The following is a 20,396-nucleotide window of genomic DNA, read 5'->3' on the forward strand; positions in this document are numbered from 1 at the left end:
AAGCTGCTATAAGTTCTTTTTTTTTCGAAATACACCGCGTGGACGCGGCCCTTTTTTACCAGAACGATTATAACACGTGATGCATCTGCGATGTATTGAAACTGCAACTGGATTGCTTTACAAAACGGCTTGGTGACGTGACCAATTTACGACTGGGCAGCATCACCAATGCTGTTGTATTGTAAAACCATCTGAGATGGTCGAAACTTTTTCTTTTAGCGCCGCTGGACACTTCTCACCTAAATTCTATAACTTTCAATTTTCCACAATTCGATTTATGTATTTTTGACAATCATCTGTATTTTGTTTAAAACTGTTTTGGAGTCCTTTAATTTTATTCGGACATTTTATACGGTGCTGGCCATTCTTACGTTTCAGCTGAGCTGACATCATTAGTTATTATTAAATCTTACTGGATAAGATCGTTTCTCCTACATACCACATACAACTGTTACGTTTTCAACAGGCACTGCTTATAATATTTCGGTATTATTTCTCATTTTAATTTTTCCTTTGCGTCTTTATCACTTTTAAATTTAAACCTTCATAAAACAGTTCAAATTGCTACAAGTGTCACTGCCATTACTCGTTGTTACAGTCGAGTCGTCTATACGGAAATAAACTGCTGGAACATATTAAAATACTACTTTGCACATTTTATGTACGACTTGTACAGCCTGTTTGTGTTTGGTACCAGTAAAGAGTCCTGGATTTTAAAATCAGGTTTGGGGTTAGTTTTTAGGGTCCCAAGGGTTAGCAGATAATGTAAGAACAGCTAAGGAGGTCCTTTACCGCCGCCTATTGTTTGAATTTGGGCCGTGTAGTTCGTTGCCCCGCCACGCGAGGATAAAAAAGTTTCATTTTATTTATTCAAACGGTTTAATATTTCTATCTGAAATCATCTTTTGGTTATGTTTTAAAAGATCTATAGGAGTCGTGGGGACATGGTTTTATAATTCTTTGTTTATTTCTAAATGGGACGCGAAACTATAATGAAAAGGGGTCCCATCTAACCCACCCAGCCACTATATATATGTATATATATTAGCATATAACTAGCCAATAACTTGAATACGGTCATGACCAGCTTTAATTAGCACTACACTAAAGCGACATTTAAAACTTCAGAAATAGCAATGGAACTTTGTATTTTGTAAGTGATCGCAGGTCGCCAGAGTCCGTAATAAACATGTTTATATATAATATATACAAACTCTGCATGTCGAACATATTAAAGGGCACACTTCGTAACGACGAAACATAATCTGTGTAGCCACTACGTGCCCAATAAGAACAACTGTTCGCCGAGATCTGGCCGAGAAAGGATCTATATCGCCACTACGTGCCCAGAAAGTCCATGCAGACTGTAAACATGAAAATGAGGTCAGCGCAGTTAAAACATTAAGCGACCCTTGTTTGAATTGCCGTATATGAGCTCATGCGTAACTGAGCGATTCTTCTGAAAGCTTGGCAGCATAGATACGCATATAGCGTCGGTTGGTGTTGGCAGGCGGATCGTTGTTTATCTAAATCTTAACGCAAGAACGTCTACGTCTACGTGGGATCTTCTCATACTATTTTGTTATCCGAAAGAACAGCAACGGCATTGAATTGAACGTATAACAGCAATGGATGATCTGCAGTATGTCGGTGCTGTTGATCAAGGCACAAGCAGCACGAGATTTCTGGTAAGGAATGTGAAAACAGAAATAAATATGTATATAATATTTATATAAACGAATGTGCAGGTATTCAGTGCTAAAACAGCGGAGCTAATCGCGTACCACCAAGTTGAAGTTAGCCAGCTATTTCCCAATGAAGGGTAAGATAGCTGATATTAACATTTAGATTGTGGGTATTGTATGTATTTTATTGCTGTATGTAATCTTACATTGGATTATAGCTTACACAAAATTTGTAATTATTTATTTAACAATATGTTTTTTTTATAGAAAACTCTGTAAAAATTTTACATGCTTTTCCTTGGTGTGGCAGAAAAAAATGGCAGACGTATAACATGGGTCTTCTGTTCTGTTTCATACACCCCATGCCTGCTTACAAGATACCACATATATTACTTTGTTGGTGAAAAGTTCCACAAATGACCAATGTTGGAGCAAATGTCATTAAGTGTCTTGCCCAAGGACACATATGCCCACAATGATAGCAGGGACGAGCCTTGAACCTGTATGGGTAGGCCTATTCAAATTACTGTACCAACCAATTAAACCACAAAATTTTCCCAGATGGGTGGAGGAAGATCCTATGGAAATATTGAACACAGTTTATGAATGCATTGATAAAACTGTACAAGGTTTAAATCGTTTGAATATTCCTGTCAGCTCAATCAAAGGTTAGTCTGTCTTTTGTTATTTTAAAATTTACTGATTGCCCACTAGTTTCCTTTTGTTATGTTGCCTACACATTTATATTAAAATAATAAAATGTTTATATAGTTATTTGCCGAACTTTTGACCAGGAAATTTTAAAATTAAATAGTTGAATATTTTTTGTCTATTTTTTTTAATCTTTGTGGGTAAGGTCATTGTCAAGGACCTGGGATTTGGCTAGATTTGTCTCATTACCCCAACACTGGGAAGCCCATTTAGGTCTTTTATTTTTAGTATGACAGTTTGATAAAAGAAATAAGCCATTTTTTTGTGACTTACTCTTTAAGTTTTAGTTCGATTTTTCAATGCTTTTATTTGTAGCTATTGGAATAACCAATCAACGAGAGACAACCGTTGTGTGGGACAAATACACAGGGCAACCGTTACATCATGCAATAGGTAGGCTGTATTGTTAACTAAATTAGTTCAAACCTTGTGAAATTACGAACTAACCTTGTTGCTTTAGTTTGGTGTGATAACCGCACGCAATCCACTGTGGATAAACTCGTTTCCAAAACTCCGAACAAAAGCCAAGATTATCTCAGAGTAAGAATTGTTTTTATAGAAGCAAATGTTCTTTTTGTTTATATATTTTGTTGCAGTGTTTGCATGGTATTGTAAAATCCCAATTGAAACCAATGATTTGGTAATATATATAATATAAGATGTTTTTACCATGGGCTGTATATTATAGTGCATTTATTTTGTCCCATTTAAAATGCTGAAATAAACCTATAAATTGAATACCATAAACCATAAAACCAGTATATATAAAAAAAGTCGTAAAAATGGCAAATTGATAATAATGTGGCCAATAACAATTCTTAATGTAGTTAAAACTTATCAATAACTCTAATACCTTATTCCAGCAATATTGTGGGCTTCCCATCAGCACATATTTCTCAGCAGTTAAGTTGAGATGGTTGCTTGATAATCGACCAGATGTAAGGAGAGCTGTTGATGAGGGAAGGGCATTGTTTGGAACTGTAGATTCATGGCTACTGTGGGTAAGATACTAAGATATAGATTATAGGTTAATAGCATTTTGTGCGGATAAATTTAAATTATTTTGGGGCGAAAAAAATTAGGCGAAAACAAATAATACACCAACAACTTTATTTTTATAGTTTTGTACTTAAAATTTATTAATTTTTTTTGTTTATATATATTTGTTATTCCGGCAATATCTGCCTATGTCATCTGACCACTTATGGGTGTTCCCTGTATGCAAGTTTAGATTAATAAGGCAAACACTTAAATATACATTGTAGGTACTTTACAGAAACAGATACTGAGATACCTACAAAATTTTGTCACTATTCTGTGGCTTTAGTCATTTCAATACTAAAATTATGCCAATTACGTAAAACCCATAATACCTTAAAATTTTGCCGGAACTATAAAAGATTTTTTAAAATGTTTTGCAGAATATGACTGGAGGAGCAAAGAGCGGAGGAAAACACATCACTGACATCACAAATGCCTCTCGTACCATGCTCTGTAACATCCGGACACAAAAGTGGGATGCAGAGTTACTGGAATTCTTTGACATCCCTGCTTCAGTGTTGCCAGAGATTAGAAGTAGTGCTGAACATTATGGTGACTTGGTAAGGCAACACTGTGTTTGTTGTATTTATATGAGATTTGGGTATATGAGGTTTCGGGTCATGCCACAGTGGTTAAGTGATGGCATCGTAACCGAAAGATACAGGGTTTGATGCTTGATACTAATACGGATAAGGTGTATGAGCCTTTGGCAAGACACGTAACGGACATTGCTCAAAGTCAAACCCAGTGGTCAATAATGGGTTCTAAGCACTTTAGGGGTTGGGGTCATGGGCCAACTGTGGCCTTAATCGTAGGACCGATGACATGCCAGGCTGTAGAAACTTACCCCCGCCAGCATCGTATTTTAATGTTGGCGTTTTACCGATTTGGATCGAATTTTACCAAAAATGTTATTACTTTTTTTGCAATAAACCATAGCACTAATAAATTAAGAAGTATAATAAACCCTGTCATAAAAAAAAGAATGTTTTAATTTTATTTAATTTTGTAGCCTATTATTTTATTGTGTTTTTTTTAAATTTCAGACGGAGGGTTCATTAAAGGGAATACCACTCTGTGGGGTAAGCATAAAATATCCGTGATTGACGTTTATGGGGGTTGTGTGGAAGATGTTGCCACTAAATATGTGGCAGGGGGGGTGGCAAGTCCACCTAGGAATTTTCTCCAATGCCCTAATCTGTAAGCAACCAATAAATTAAAGTTTGTTTCCTGCTTACCCCGATTTTTTTAGGTTTTAGCATCTATAGAAAAAATATTTAAAAAAATATTACTTTGATATTACTTTGGAAGTGAACAAACTAATATGAAATAATATATTTAATTTATCTCTTTGAAAACGAAGGCGAAGGTCATGTTATTAAAACAACAAAGCGAAGGGCGAAAGTAGTATATCGCAAAAGTGGTAAAATAATTTTTTTTCACCAATAATTTTGGATTTGTCTGTATGAAATAAACATTGGCTGGGCCTACTTAAAATTCTAATATATTCCAATTCCAGTGCTTAGGTGACCAGCATGCAGCATTAGTTGGACAAACATGTTTTAAATCCGGTGATGCTAAAAATACATACGGTAAATATTATTACCCATTTTGATACTGTTTGTAATTTGTAATTGGTGTTTTCTTCAGGTACTGGTTGTTTTTTACTGCAGAATACGGGAACAAAACCTGTTATGTCCCGGCATGGCTTGCTTACCACTGTAGGTTATAAACTGGGCAAGAATGAACCAACAATTTACGCATTAGAGGTAAAGTTTATTCTTTAAAAAAAGTTTGTGGTATTTTTTAACGTTTAATTGTTATATGGCTGAAATAAAACATATATAATATTAAAAGCAAGACTTATCCAGGAATTCATAAAGAAAGGTCTAACTCTCTTTTAAAACATTTTTTTACGCAACGGTAGAATACCAGACGTTAAGCACATTGAAACACATTTATTTTAAGCTGAATTTTTTACAAAAGGGGGGAGGGGGGGTGGTCCGGACCCCCTGATTCCCCCCTGAATACACCCCTGAAAAAATGATTGTTTTCTAGGGATCTGTAGCTGTAGCAGGTGGGTTGGTACGATGGCTTCGAGACAACTTGGGAATTATTAAAGAAAGTTCTGATATTGGTATGTGGGTCCAAAGTCTTATGTGTAATGTTTATTTAGTAAAGGCGTTGCCTTTTCTTGCGTATTTAGTAACATTTACACTGATGAAGAAGATCTAAATGGGACGTTAAAACGTTGGCTAGGAATCAAATGCCAGAAAAGCCATTTTAAAGGAAAAATGGATTCTCTAGGGTTATAACTGAAATTTTCATTAAAAATTATATTCAAAAGTAATGCAACATATTCCGAATTCGTGTTAGTTAATACACCCATAATATAACTGGTACCAATTGTATAAGTTTTACCAATATCATTTAATTGCATGATTTTCTATGTAAGCCAGTGACTTTGGCCCATAATTTTAATAAAGTTATATTTTCCTATGGATCGTGACAGTATTTAGCAAACCTGCCTGTAACATGGAGGCTACCAAGGTTGCTACCATATTTGGCATTTGTGTCATTTGGCAAGACACTTTACAGAAATTGCTCCAACCCAATGGTCACTTATGGGTTATGTTAATTGCCAGCTGTACATAAAAAACAGTCACTCACAACGGGCACAAGGTGTTTGAAACAACACCTGTGTTATAACGACGGTCATTTTCCTGCCACGTGAGTTTAAAACAAGTTACATTCATATCATTTTTGTTTTAGAGGAGCTGGCAAAGCAAGTGAATGGATCCGGTGATGTTGTTTTCGTTCCTGCATTCTCCGGACTTTATGCTCCTCACTGGAGGACTGATGCAAGAGGAACAGTATGTGGGATCACACAATGGACGACCAAGGCACATATCGCGTATGCTACTTTGGAGGCCGTTTGTTATCAAACTAGAGAAGTAAGATGTTTTGTAATGAAATTTTTACCAAATTTTCGTGTTTTTTTATTCGGTGTTAGTGCTTGTGTTCGAATGCTATTTTTTAATGATCTCTAATGCTATCACAAAGTAGAATACTGACAGTGTATAAGAATTCTTGATTGAAAAGTTAATCAGAGTTTAAATACAAGAATGTAACTGTATCACATTTTAAAATTCAATCATACTTTGCAGTTTTTTTGTTTATTTAGTTTTCAATGTAATTATGTTCTTTAAACTGTCTGGAAAAAGTCATAAACCATATAACATCTACAGTGCTGGTACCTAATTAAATGTGTATTATTGCATTAATCAAGGTAGCTTTTTAAAACATCCTTTTTATATTTAAATATCTTGAGAAAGTAATTATTCAAGTGCGTCATGCAGGACTTGGCTGCAATCATAGGCGTCAAAACTCAGGTTTAAGGTAGACAGATCTACTGTCGTACCGTTTCTGCACTGCATTAATCAGTGAACGTAATACACCAAAAAGTTCTGCCTGTTTCATAAAAATTCAGACTTAAATTTTCATCTTTTTCGCCAAATTTATGCTTTTTGGCGACTATATCTGCAAGACTGCAACAACAATTACTTAGTTTCAACAAAAATTATTTCTTGTTTTTTACATTTTTATGATAGATAATTGAAGCAATGAAACAAGATGCACTTGATGCTGATACTGAGGAACATTCATCTTCAACATTACAAGTAGATGGTGGAATGACAAACAATAATCTACTGATGCAACTGCAAGCTGATATCCTTGGCTGTACAGTCAGTAAGTCACAAAACGTTTATAAATAAATCTTTGGGCAGGACCAAAAATTAAAGAAAAAATTGTTACTTTCTTGTTTATTTTTTTGAAATTTTTAATAATTTAGTCTGCATCTTCCTAAAAATATAAGCATTTTTTTAGAAGTAGTTCAGTTTTTTATTAAAAAATTTTAGTCTAAAAAATTTAAATTTTAGTAGCATTTGAATTTTTTTAAAATCAATATGCACTTTGTTTTTTTCACAATTCATTGTGTGTCATAAAAATATAATTTGAATTTCAAATTAATATGATACACTACATGCGCTATTTTTACAGTGAAACCATCCATGCCTGAAACAACAGCATTAGGAGCAGCCATGGCAGCAGGAAAGGCTTGTGGTATTTGGAATCTTAACCCTGATGAACTTACCAATGTAACTTTTGAGAAGTTCCACCCCAGTGTGCATGAACATGGTAAGTACAATGGCTTAAAAAAGTTTTATAATGGGTTATAGTTTTTGTGTGTGTTGCCTGTTGGTAATATAAAAAGTGTCTTAAGTTTTGTTACACAATACTTTCTATATTTGTTTGTTAGCTGCTTTTATATCAAATGGATTTTTTGTGTTTATCAAAATAATTGATTTTTATTCTGTGTGCTTTGGAAATTTGACTAGCTAACTTCTGGACAGTTTTTGTAAACAAACCTATGGTTAATTGCTCGCATTGTAATCAAGATATGCCAGGTTCGATGTTTGATGTTGCTACATCCTGTGTATGTATTATTGGTCACTAATTTTTTCCGAATTTTCAGAAATTTCAAAAAGATATAAATTGTGGAAAATGGGTGTTGAGAAATCCAAGGGCTGGCACTTTGGGAGTGGTGGCAATGCCACCAGTAATGCACAAGTTACCGACCACAATGCAGAAAAAGGAAAATCCATGTTTTCTGGCACCATGTTTCTAATATCATCATTTGCTTTACTTGTATTGGCCCAAATGTCAGACTAATTTCAATTTTAACATTTTTTTTATAATTTTCATAAAAAATGTTCTGGGCAGCATATGTTATAGGTTACTTACCTCAGAAATTAATGTTGTTATATTAACACTTAGCCATACTGCAAATTTAACATAAATCATTTGCATTTCAGAAGCTCTATATAGAAAATCAGCATGGTTACTGAAAAATGCATTTCATTAACACAATTTGATTGTGTAACTGCCATGCAATTTTTAATTTTATTAGGTGATTAATTTAGATAAACGTTATGCAATTTTGTATGGTTATACATTAATTATACTAATCTACACGTAACAATTACCCTTACCTGTGCAAAAGATAATTCACACTTTTAAATAAGATTAAAATTAAAAATTAAAAATCTTATTTAATATTGGTAGATTTAAACAGCTAATGTAAAATATAAAATCATAATAATCATTCAAGCTTTATGTTAAGCTGTTTCCACCAACACTCGGTTTATGTTAGGCTGTTTCCATATAACCCTACTTCGCATTTTAATGTGTGATTTCATACACCTCGTGCTCTATTGTGCCAATTGTTTTGCGGACAATTTAGACAACTAACTTTGGAACAACCCAACGTCATGTCAGGAAAAGGCGATTGTGTCCACCATTAGGAATCATAAGTGAATTGCTTGATGTAAAGATGCATAGTCAGTCTGTGTTTATTTGGTTCTTGTAAGCGGTACAGAGAGAGAAAGCACGTCAGCAGTTGTTTTAACAGTTAAAATATAATTTCTGTTTTATAATATCAAAGCTAAGAATTTATGTGGAGTAAATTAGCATATTGACTGGTTTTTAGTGTAGTGTGATTTAACAGGTTACTTTATGTTGGCGATTAATACAAGCAGGGATCAGCTTAGTTTACAGAATAGTAGTGTCTGCTTATACCTATGAATCTACAGAACCATTACTACATTTATAATACAATATGACTGGATGGCAGACAAAGTATTTGCAGTTTTGGATTTCCTAGACCTGGAACGTAAAAAAAGGTGGCTTATTAGTTCAAGGAGAGAAAACTGGAAACCCAAAGAAAGTATCTTGAGTATTGTTTTTCAATGTTACTTTAACATTAAAAAATTTTTACTAAGATACCGTCTCTTCAGTATGCTATTGTATTTTGATAAGCCCTATCTCATGGAAGTTTCATTTCTGTTTGGACATTTTGTCTCTGACACCATAATTCTCTGCCTATAGGTTTTTGTTTCTGCCTCGCATACATTATTGTTTAAAAGAAATTTGATTGTATTAAAAATGATTTAGTGCAATCAATACCATTATACATAACAGCAACCACTTTTAAGTACGACCATAATAAATTGTAATCAAGAACACTTACGGCACTTGTTAAAACAAAACAGTATGACGTGCTTCAATAAATTAACTTGAGGGTGTTGTTCGCTATACATAATCAGTAAACTAAACAAACTGTACAGTTACGAAAGTGCAATCGATGATATTTCTAATTGGATATTGCACAACAGATTTAAAATGGGGTTTGTTGAGATTCTGATCTCGGCTTTTTAATGGAACCGTAATTTCCGTTCCGTGAGTCCATAGTAAACAGCTTCTTATGGTCCATTTGTTGTACCTAAAAAAAGTCACAATGCAATCGCAAATTGTTTAACAAAGTGTAGCGACCACGCTTATTTTCTTCCAAGTAAATGTAAATATGTTTTTAACTGTAAGCATGTTTTAACAACTGTTGTTTTGTAGCTATATCCTGTCTTTTTGTTTAAAATATTTTTAAATCTTTACTACCGTAATTGAAGAGACAAATAAAGTTAATATATTATTATTATTATAACAACACAATGATATCACCTTTTGAGCATAGGTTGGCCAGAAGGCACACAACACAACACGAAGAAAGATAACAGGTAGAATGCATGTGACCGTCAATAGCAACACCAAAAACCATAATGATGGCTCAGAATAAGCTGTTCTTGTAGAACCTGTATAAATGTATTTTTGTTAATTGTTTTACAAACCACCAAACATACATATAATAGCCAACAATTATAGTTTAATATTAGTGTAATGAACTACAACATTTAAATTTGAAATTAAATTGTGGTACGATTTAATATTACAGTCAGCGGCGTATTGAGGAATTTAAAAAAGGGAAGGGGGGGGTATGCAAACTTTTGCTTAGAAAAAGGACGCGTATAAAATGTAACATGCTTGATAAAAAAATACCGTGACTAACATAAACAATAGTGCACATAATAGGAAATGCGTCAATAATATAACTGCTTTACTATTTTTTAAGAGGAGGTGTCCTAAATTTATAAAAAAATAACTTTTTTTTTATTTAAAAATATTATTCAAAGGAAACTACAGAAGTCATGCTTTTTTAAGTTACCAGCAAATGGGAACTGGGATGTAATTAGATTATACAAGCCGTCACTGCACAAAACAAACTGAAATGGGAACAAAGCAAGAAGGCTACCCCAAGTGAAGTAATGGTTTAATATTGTCCAATACTGAGTGTCTATTGCAACCTGTAATGCATGGTGTAAATGTAACATTTTAATTGAATTCCCAAAATATTTAATAATACAGATAAATGGGTTACCCACGGTAAACTACAAATCCATTGACAAGTTTTTTTTTTAAATTTTAAATATAAAAACAAAACTCTTTCAGGATTTTAAAATAATAATAAGTGCATTTTTTAAAAAAAAATAGTGAATTTTGTAGTAAGAATATTAAGTATGATGAAGTTTTACAAAAGTGCTGAAAAAAGTACTAAAAAGCCAACTGGTTTAAGTCTTCAAAACTGACCTGAAATGAAACTACGAAAATCATAACTGTAGCTAATGTAGTTGCAACAAACTGATGATCAGCAGTATCCATGCCATTCCAGCCAACACTCTGGTATAATGCTCCATAAGTAATAAAGAATGTTGCAATGCTTACAAGAAGCCCTTTTATAGAGCTGAAAAAATGTTATAGTAAATCAGAGCACATATATATAAATATGTATGTAATTGAATGTTTTTAGTGTTATAACTAAATATTTACCTTCTAATAAATCTTGACCAATTAAACAGTTCGTTGTTCTGACCGGACAAATAAAGTTTCGGGAATCTGACACAGATCTGGTCATTCAGATCCTGAATAAAATGCAGTTTAGAATTTATGTAACACATTTTGTCAGTGTTTAGTATTGTTAGTTGCATATACCTTAATGATCAAAATGTAGGTGAAAAACTAACAACTAGATCTATTACCACAAAATATGGGCTAAAATATATATATACATGGACAAAATGTAGGTAAAAAACTGACAACTGGATCTAATGGCATAAAATATGCGTTATATTATTTTCATACCTGGTCTAATATTGCAAGGAAAATTACAGGCAGTGCCGTGTAGACTGTATTGTAAAGTGTGACGTACCAATCGTCGTAAACTGACTGTAAGAAAACAAAACGTTAATGATTTACCTGGTATTGATGGTATAACATATGTCAGAGCTGCTTACCTGCGCTGTGTACCCATTGAAAAATGCATACCAGAATTGCACAAGAGTAAAAGCAAAGTTTTTATAAAAGAAGTAGTTTAGAAATTTGCATATTCTCATATACGACCATCGACCGTGTACCAGTAGTAACCTCTCTAAATATCTAGAATGCAAAAATATAATGAAAACTTTAAACTTTTAAGGTTTATGTGTTTTACATACCTAAATTGTCCAAACGCAAAATCAGCCGAAAGAACAGCCTGAGTTCCTTCTTCTCCACTAATTCCCACTCCTATATGGGCAGCTGAAATATACATGTTGAAATAAGTGCTATGCAAACGATTAAAGTTAACACAACTATTATTTATCTCATTGAGATTAAAAATGAGATTAAAGATTAAAACTAAATATAATAAGGAATATATATGCTAAGAGTAAAACTGCTATACCAAATAAAAAGCAACGTTATGAAATCTAAAACAGAATACAGTAAACTCACAGTGAACTGTAGGTAATTTAGACAAATTAAGATTTATTGTCAGAAAAGCGGTGATGATAGGATTTGTGTGAAGTTACCACCATAATTTTTCTGAAGATATCAACATAACTTTAGTTTTTCTAGTTAAACTTCTTACCTTTAATCATACTAACATCATTTGCACCATCTCCGATAGCCAATGTCACTGCTTTCTTGTTTTTCTTGACCAGTTCCACCACCCTGGCCTTCTGTATAGGTGTAGCCCTACAGCAGATCACTGCTGAACAATGGGTAGCAAGCTCAAGGAATTTGTGTTTTAAATCTTCATGTAATGCATGTACCTGTAAATACGTGCACAAATCTAACTGAAACTAGAACTGATATAATTTTAAATAAAGAAACATCCTATAACAATGTTTTATTTATATCGTGGTCCTTCAATACTTTTTATCCAACTTCAAACACAAGTTTTTGAGTAATGTTGGCAATTTGTTTAATCTTTACTTTCATTCTTATGGAGTTTAGTCGTCTTGAAATGTTCATCCACATAACCTTACCAAACTATGGCCATTAATAACTAAGCCGTTGGTTCCAAACACTTTGTTAGTTTCTGCAGAAATCTGATTTTCTCGAACTGGAACAGTTTGCTCCTGTAAAACAATTTAGTAAACCATATCAAAGCATTTTTAGCAGCTAGCAAAGCGTTTCACACAGCAATATGTACTTGACCAAGTTGTTCATTATCAACGAATGAAGGATTCGTTACCCCAAGCGAATGTATCTTCTTTAAAGCATTCTCGATCTCATTTTCAACCTGAAATAACAATTTTCTATATACCACTGAATCACTATACAGAAATGTACAGATAGATTACTAAAATATACAACACAAACTTCAGGAAAATGCTTTGCTATGCATCCTACCTCTTCTTCTTCGTGTTTTGATATTACAAATACATTTTTCATCTCCTCAGTAAGCATGTTGCATGAGTACCCAATGTTAACAGCAGTCTCCTGCTTATCGCCAGTCAGAACCCAAATCTTAATGTTGGCATTGGACAAGTTTGCTATCGTCTCTGGTACACCATCCTACAATTCCATACAACACAAATATTTTGTAATTCAAATCATAAACAAAAATTATTTTCTGTAGCCTGACTTCAAAAAGTACCGATCAATTACATATTATTTTGTAATGAATTCAAGGTACCTGTAACTTGTCTTCAATAGCAGTCGCACCAAGCAAATCCAAGTCTCTTTCTATCTCCTCATACACAGCAGAAAGTTTATCTTCTCTGTCTTCCAATGCTGTGCTTGCTTTAAAGTGAGCGTCCTTCCATACTGAGAGCAATGCAAAGAAACGTGAAAGATTTTTTAAAACGACCCGAAAAGCACATTAACTATAAATAATTTTTTCCTAGTAGCTTTGTAAAATAAAGTGATCAAATACAAAATTTAACATTAAAGCTACGAACCACAACATGCACTGACCATCATATTCTTCTGCACTGATTTCTTTTTTTGCCAAACATAAAGTTCTCAGGCCAGCTCTTGCAAAGCTCTATAATGAAAGCTAAAGTTACATTGTTTAATATGCAAAACATACATCTTACATCCAAATGCCTCTCAGTTTTTGAAATCAAATTCTGGTCACAATTATGAGAAAGTCTTTGCAAGATGGCAGAGTCAGCACCTTTGCAGTACAACACCAATTTATCTGAAATATAATCAATGTAAACCAAACTGATGAAGTTGTATGAAATATTACTTACCATCTGTGTTTGTTACAATAACAGACATTCGCTTTCGAACATTGTCAAAATCTAACATTGCCATGATTTTATATTCCACAGGCTTTCCTAAACGAAAACAGAACTTTTACAAAATTGTTATAAATGAATCATAACTAATTAAAGCAGTGTAGCCAAGACAAGGCTTACCCATTTCAATTATAGTGAGAGAGTCATATTTTTTTGATTTATAGACAAATCCAAAATTTCTGGCAGCCGACACAAGAGCTGCTTCATCTGGTGATTGTGCCCGATATAACAAGCTGTCTAAAAGGAAAAAGTTTTTAGTTATTTGTAATTTTTTTTACACTTGTAAAATTGACTTTTTAAGCAAGTGACACGCTGCCAAACAGTAATAAACTAAAAGTTTAATAAGCATCGTATAGCATGAAAGTAGAAGATATTTTTAAATATGTTAAAGACGTTGCAAAAATTTAGCCTACACCATATTTTATTCAGCATATTGTGTATAGTTACCAGTATCAGTTTCTTCAATCATTACAGAATGGCAAATAGAGAGAAGTCGGAAAAACTCTTCACATGATTTGTGACCAGATGTGATTTTATTCACAAGTGACTGATCATGAAATCTGAATGTTGGTTCGGCATAATCGTTGTATGATAAATCCACAGTGGGCAAAGTCTAAAGAAAGTAAATATGGTAAAAATACCCTACAGAAAACAATTTTACAAAGTTATTAGAATCAGTTAAAATTAGCTGTTTATTTACCTCATCATCCATTACCATCATGCCATCACTATTAAAAATATCCCCATATCGTTTTCCCGCAATTGAACATTTATTAAATTTCATGACATTTTGAGTCAGAGTACCAGTTTTGTCAGAAAATATGTATTCCACTTGACCAAGTTCCTAAAGGATAAAAAACACAAAATTAATTGTTGATTTGCTGAAAATAAGTAATATGTTTCCTAGTTTACCTCATTTAAAGTCGTAGTTCTTGCAATTGCTGGTAAATTTTTCTTTCGATAATACATTAAACGGTCCCAGTCAATAAAATAGCTTTGTGTAAGACGAATGAATTCCACGCTAAAGGTAATTAAGCATATAAATGTTCAGTTCTTTACATTATTTTTATTTACCCACCTTACATACAGAGAGATAGGCACCAGTGTATTAAGACTGATAATGTACGACCAGAACATTAAGAATCCAGACATTGTCGGATCTTGAGAAAAAGATTCCCAAGGCAAATAATCTTGGAACTTCTGCTTATTGAAATTTAATTTAATACTAATTAACACTAACATAGAACAAAACTTACGACACCAATATCAGATTCCCATACGCTGTTAAGTATTGCACACAATGTGGCAAGTGAGAAAAGAGCAGCAAATATCTGTAAAGGGAAGACATGTGAATATATTCTTATGGAAATACTGTATATTTATTTAGTAAATACAAGCATGAGAAAAAAATAAAAAAGGATACAATAACTTACAAACGTATATAATAAATAACACTTTTTTGGTTAACTGACTATGAACACTGTATATATATACATAGTAAAAATACGCACCAGCCAAACCAACTTGTTCATAAACCTTTCGATACGGGTTCTCTTTAAAATTCTTCTACCTAAAACACATATTGTGAAAACTTACACCATCTGTAACTTTTATTAGGTGAAATTCAATTTTTGCTAAAATGGACAATTAACATACTGCAATACATTACCTGTATTCTGCATCAACTTTGTGTCTGAACCGGTAAAAATAACCAGACCAAAGCACCAGTCTGTGTTCCTTAGATTGCACCCCCTGAGTAAGATTTTCTCATTGTCTATGGGGATGGTTTCGTTATTTAATTCCAGATTTCCAGTAAATTTGTGGAGTAGGTTGTTTGGTGCTTCACACTCTATTTTGCCTATAAAACACAAGGTTAATTAAGTTGGGCGTTTAGTTGGTCATTTTTTTAAAGTAGTTGTATATGTTGTTGTTATACAAGTTTGAAAGCTTGAAAAAGAATAGGTAATCCCAAACATATTTTTTCATTTTTTTAGGAAATATTTAACAAAACTTAAATTTTGAATTCTTACATTAATGTTTAAATTGGAACACACTGGTTTAAACTTACCTTTGAAATTAGAAAGTGAATTGAGATCATCTCTCAGTCCCCCGGTTTCTGTTAGAGCTTGTCGAACTTTTAGATTTGTTTCTCTGAAATGCAATATTAGATTTAAATAAAGTAATTGTAGTGTGATTACTATAGTGTCTCAACATGTAATATGGTTTAAACCTTGTCAACCTGTGTGTTGAGGTAATATACCAACTTTAGGTCCAAGTTTTAAGTTTTCTGGCATGCAACATTTTTAGGACCTCGTCCATAGAGTAAACTTCATAACAATAAAATTCATAACATACTGACAGAGTAAGGACCAACTTACCCATCCAGCTCAGCAGTTTCAATATAAACAATATTGTGTTCTCCACTGCTTGACAGTAACAGAACATCAGCCTTCATTAAAACAGTGTGTTACTTAACAGTATCGTTGAAATTTTAATATCATAAAATAACTTACTGGTAAATGTTCATTGTTTCGTATCTGTATAATATCGCCAACATGTAAATTTGACCAGTGTTCTTTTACCACTCTGTAGATATAGTTTAGTTTTTATTAGATTTCATTTACATTATTTTTTTAACCCTAAAAAAATTGGAAAACTGTGACAATACTGAACAGGATAGGTTTATATCAGTGTGATTCATAATATAAATTGTTTTAAAACAAATAACTTACTTTCCATTTTTTAAAACTTGGGACTTTCTGTTGTTGATGGAGTTATCACTCTGGTGGCGATGCTGAAATTATGTCATATTTTAGTTTCTAAAATGTTGTAATTCCTTCCATCAAGATAATTGTAAAAGGCAAGAAGCATATTTTGGCATTGTTACATGGTTAAAAACCATTTCGCTTTGCTAAATTTAAAAGCTACTACTTTCAATTCAATTATCGGACTACAGGTATTTACTAAAATAATAAAGTACTCACAAAATCGTCAACTGCATCTTTTACAGCTGTGATCGCCAACACAATGAGTATAGGTATCAATGTCGTCACAGGATTAAATGACGAGACTGCAGGAATGAACTGAAATTGACAGTTTACAGGTAAACACATCATGAGTTTACAATTTATATACTTACAGTCAATACAAGTAAAAAAATGAAATAAACGTTGACGACTCTATGAAATTGCTCCCAAAGATTTATAAAAAGGAAATTGTACCATGTGTAATGAGATGTCTTGATTCCATTATCCTAAAACAGAAATATAAATTTGAATACCAATACAATTTTACTCATCATGTTTTTAACTGAAATTTAATATTTTTGCTTGAGCTGTTTTATCGCAATTTTGTTTTTATCGACTGTCGTTTGCTGGTAACTCCTTATTCTTTGTCGTTTTAATTAATTAGATTTTTGCTACTATATTCAAAGAGATAAATAAAAGTTAGGGTATGGCTTCTAGTGTACAAATCTACACCCATGTTGTAACCCAACACAGAAAAATAAGTGAACATTATTACTTAGGTACAACTTACCACATATTTAAATGCAGAATTATATTCATGATCATTTGCTATAAGTTTCCTTTGTTCTTCTGTAAGAACATAGGCATCTTTTAAAAAAAACTTCACAAGCTTTTGTAAAAATACTGTAAAGATTTTTACCTATTTGCTGGTTTTTGAAGCAATTCCAAGACCTCATTGGTGGAAAATATTTGTGACAAAGTAAAAAAACAACAGAAAAAGTTTACTCTGCTCGACAAATAATCCAATAATTTTTTAGCTGATTTTATTGACGGATTAGACAAGTGCATACATTTTTGGCATAAATAAGGTTCATAAGATATATCACATATAGTTAGATTATACAATACAACTGATAGGAGATAGCTACTTGAAATTACATAGAGAAAAACAGAGTTATATTCACACTTACAACCTTCCTAAACTTGCTTAGATAAATTAGTACACCATACTACGTATAATAGTTCATTTCTAATAAGATATGCAACTCTATGGAACAAAGTTTGAAACTTGGCTGAAGCTTACAATGTACATTGTCATAGTTTGCTTTTAAAGGACCACAAGCAAGGCAGGCATATGTATATAGGTGGGTCAGCTTATTGCTTGCTTAGAGTTAATAATTAACTAGGCTTTTTACCATCTCGTGAGGTTGGGATAAATTATTACGACACTGTTTACTTACAATAGATGTGATTAACGCTTTGTAGTTAAATGTACTTAACTTGTTAATTTCCACTTGAGGTAAAGGCTTTATATGTTAGGGGTTAAGTGTTCATTTTTTAGAAATGTTACATTAAACGAAAATGCGAAAAAAATTAAAAACGTTTTTTGAATATTAGAATTGATTGTTGCTTGGAATTAAATAGCGTTTAGTGCATACATTGTGCTCATTTAACACACAAAGTGCAATTACAGGATTAAACAAAACAGCAATAGGAAAAAGGTAACATTTGATTTTACGATTGTTATTCATTATTTGCCTTTGAATGAAGACACATTTTGAAACTTGTTAAGTCATGTATAAGGTAGTACGGGAACAGGATGGTTACACTGGAAATAATTATTGGGCCTAAAATTCTATGAGAAAGTGGTTTTTAACCTGTTTTTGATGTAGCTGCTTTAGATACAAGTCACCCTATCAAAAAGTTATGAAGGGATAATGTATTGCTGGAATTGACAACCTGGGCAAACACCACTGCTCAGTTCAACGCATTTATCATTTGAGTTTAGTGTTAGACTGAACTGAAAGACACATGCGATAGTGCAAAGAGAGACAGATTTAAAAGGCCAATCCCTACAACTGTTATGATTCAGACCATCAAACCACTAAAAAATAAGGCCACTGTACATAATAAGCATTATTGATAAGAACGTGTTTATCATACTGGGAGTTGTCTGTATAGTTCAGTGTTTGTAGAAACTCCGTTGGTGGGTGGAGGTTGGGAAGATGACTGAGGAGGAGAAGTCTCTTCTGGTTTGCTCCTCCCCGGTTGAGGATGGTAGCTTTTCCTCCGCATGCTCATCCTCCCAGTAGTGATGAGATCCCCGAATCCTCGTTCGTGGGAAAACGCGTACCCGGATCTTGGTCTTGATCCTCGTCTCTGTAGTTGGAAGGTGGATCGGATCTTCTCGGTGATCGCGTGAAGACTCTCAGCAGCCTTCATCTTCCTCTGTCGAGCTTTCTTTTCCTCGTCAAGTTGCAACTTCATGATCTATCAGGGAAAAATAAAAATGCTTAAAAATTGACCAAGTAACATTAAAAAGTAATAGGTAGTGAGAAATGCGGGGGAATGGGCGAACTCAGGCCTAAACTTTATGGCCTATGACAAGCATTGAAAAATAGTCCTTTTTCTGCATCGTTATATGTAGTTCAGCAAAACAAACAAATTTAAAAAAAAATGAGCACCATTAATAGCAAATATAAAAAACACAGAGCGTTCTAGACAAGAATGTGAAAATTGCCTTGGTAGATCGAAAAACATTAATTTTCTCACCTTCTCTGTGTAAGTTGGCCATAGTATGGTACATAACACTCTGCTTGCAAGTACTGGTAGTATACATATGGCACACACAAGGAACATGGTAAACCATAGGGATGCAAGTTGGTAGGAATTTCTTGCAACTCCTGTGGGTAGGGTAGGGTATTAATTATAACATATGTTGAAAAAAAATTGTAAATATTTTCAAATTTTTCTAATTACAGATATAGTAGGTTGGGGTGGCTCATGTTTTTATTCTGTATTAATGTTCCAATTTCGTGGTAAATGGGAGAATATTTACAGAATTATATGACTTCAAACGAGCGCTGTTGGTTGTTAAAAACACAATGGTATCCACCTACAGTAATATATATATATTCTTAAATTGCTTTGTAAAAATATTTAAACGGAAAAATATGACTTTCAAAATTCATCCTTTAAAATAATGTTTTTTTTTTGTGAAGATTCAATTGATTGTAACTTACCAATAAACTGAAATGTTGTTGAAAGTTGGAATAGTCCGTCACTGTACATTGCAAATGTAAGGAGGAAGTAGATAAATATGCTTCCCCATGTAAAGAAATGATTGACAGGTGTCCAATATGAAGTGTCTAAGGCAACCTGTGGTGAAAAAGATTGAACTGAAAATAGAAATCTTAATTTAATTTGAAGATATATTTTTAGTAATTTGTAATGAACAAACATATCCAAAAGTATGGGGGGAGGACCAATTTTTAACCTACTCTGGCCCTAATATTTTTTATTTTATTGGGTAGATCAAAGGCCCTGAATAAATGCCACTGAAAAACATTGCCTTTACAGCTTATTCGCAAACATTTACACTTTTTGCAATCTAATTACCCCTGCAACTAGAATAAAAATGCTGTTTGTCAAAAAAAAAAATTGCACATTTTTTTTTAAGTTGCACATTTTTT

The 20,396-nt window shown here is 33.1% G+C and overlaps 3 protein-coding genes across 3 annotated transcripts in view; 1 reads left to right on the forward strand and 2 right to left on the reverse strand.

The window, feature by feature from the left end:
* Positions 1-1,359: 1,359 nt before the first annotated feature.
* Positions 1,360-8,717, forward strand: LOC100175244 (glycerol kinase-like). Its single transcript, XM_002127324.5, has 15 exons — positions 1,360-1,688; positions 1,749-1,822; positions 2,247-2,353; positions 2,712-2,789; positions 2,857-2,936; positions 3,260-3,397; positions 3,818-3,997; positions 4,484-4,519; positions 4,957-5,029; positions 5,088-5,206; positions 5,496-5,574; positions 6,210-6,391; positions 7,049-7,187; positions 7,500-7,637; positions 7,975-8,717. Exons 1-15 carry the CDS (start codon positions 1,629-1,631, stop codon positions 8,169-8,171), a joined length of 1,680 nt encoding a protein of 559 aa, XP_002127360.1. The 5' UTR covers positions 1,360-1,628; the 3' UTR covers positions 8,172-8,717.
* A 700-nt stretch (positions 8,718-9,417) lies between these two features.
* Positions 9,418-17,713, reverse strand: LOC100185432 (phospholipid-transporting ATPase ID). The gene is made up of 32 exons (XM_026834105.1): positions 17,624-17,713; positions 17,495-17,553; positions 17,097-17,210; positions 16,942-17,040; positions 16,690-16,751; positions 16,471-16,543; positions 16,336-16,406; positions 16,026-16,108; positions 15,627-15,815; positions 15,469-15,527; positions 15,214-15,288; positions 15,036-15,157; positions 14,870-14,978; positions 14,658-14,801; positions 14,405-14,570; positions 14,078-14,194; positions 13,910-13,996; positions 13,751-13,854; positions 13,629-13,698; positions 13,348-13,478; positions 13,062-13,226; positions 12,862-12,951; positions 12,695-12,787; positions 12,295-12,478; positions 11,882-11,963; positions 11,681-11,822; positions 11,529-11,612; positions 11,217-11,308; positions 10,977-11,130; positions 10,555-10,693; positions 10,014-10,144; positions 9,418-9,780 (listed from the first exon to the last, which is right to left on the reverse strand). The coding sequence occupies exons 1-32, from the start codon at positions 17,658-17,660 to the stop codon at positions 9,676-9,678; spliced, it is 3,432 nt and encodes a 1,143-aa protein (XP_026689906.1). The 5' UTR covers positions 17,661-17,713; the 3' UTR covers positions 9,418-9,675.
* A 23-nt stretch (positions 17,714-17,736) lies between these two features.
* The window catches only part of LOC100179108 (probable phospholipid-transporting ATPase IM), an 18,035-nt gene continuing 15,375 nt past the window's right edge, over positions 17,737-20,396 (reverse strand). Inside the window, exons 31-32 of the mRNA XM_018811743.2 lie at positions 19,477-19,607; positions 17,737-19,194 (exon numbers count right to left, since the gene is read on the reverse strand). Of these exons, the coding sequence (XP_018667288.1) occupies positions 18,862-19,194; positions 19,477-19,607 (464 nt within the window). The 3' untranslated portion in view covers positions 17,737-18,861. The remainder of the gene's footprint in view (positions 19,195-19,476; positions 19,608-20,396) is intronic.

This window comes from Ciona intestinalis, chromosome 4 (assembly GCF_000224145.3).
Source record: "Ciona intestinalis chromosome 4, KH, whole genome shotgun sequence".
Lineage (NCBI taxonomy): Eukaryota > Metazoa > Chordata > Ascidiacea > Phlebobranchia > Cionidae > Ciona > Ciona intestinalis.

Bases quoted from the DNA above. Each gene is read 5' to 3' on its own strand.
- LOC100175244 (XM_002127324.5), top strand. From the start codon at position 1,629: ATGGATGATCTGCAGTATGTCGGTGCTGTTGATCAAGGCACAAGCAGC. The intron at 3,998-4,483 runs GTAAGGCAACAC...TTTAAATTTCAG, and splicing joins CTGAACATTATGGTGACTTG to ACGGAGGGTTCATTAAAGGG. The intron at 4,520-4,956 runs GTAAGCATAAAA...TTCCAATTCCAG, and splicing joins AGGGAATACCACTCTGTGGG to TGCTTAGGTGACCAGCATGC.
- LOC100185432 (XM_026834105.1), bottom strand. From the start codon at position 17,660: ATGAGGTCTTGGAATTGCTTCAAAAACCAGCAAATAG. The intron at 11,131-11,216 runs GTAAATATTTAG...ACATTTTTTCAG, and splicing joins TGGTCAAGATTTATTAGAAG to CTCTATAAAAGGGCTTCTTG. The intron at 10,145-10,554 runs GTAACTTAAAAA...ACATTTATACAG, and splicing joins ATCCCAGTTCCCATTTGCTG to GTTCTACAAGAACAGCTTAT.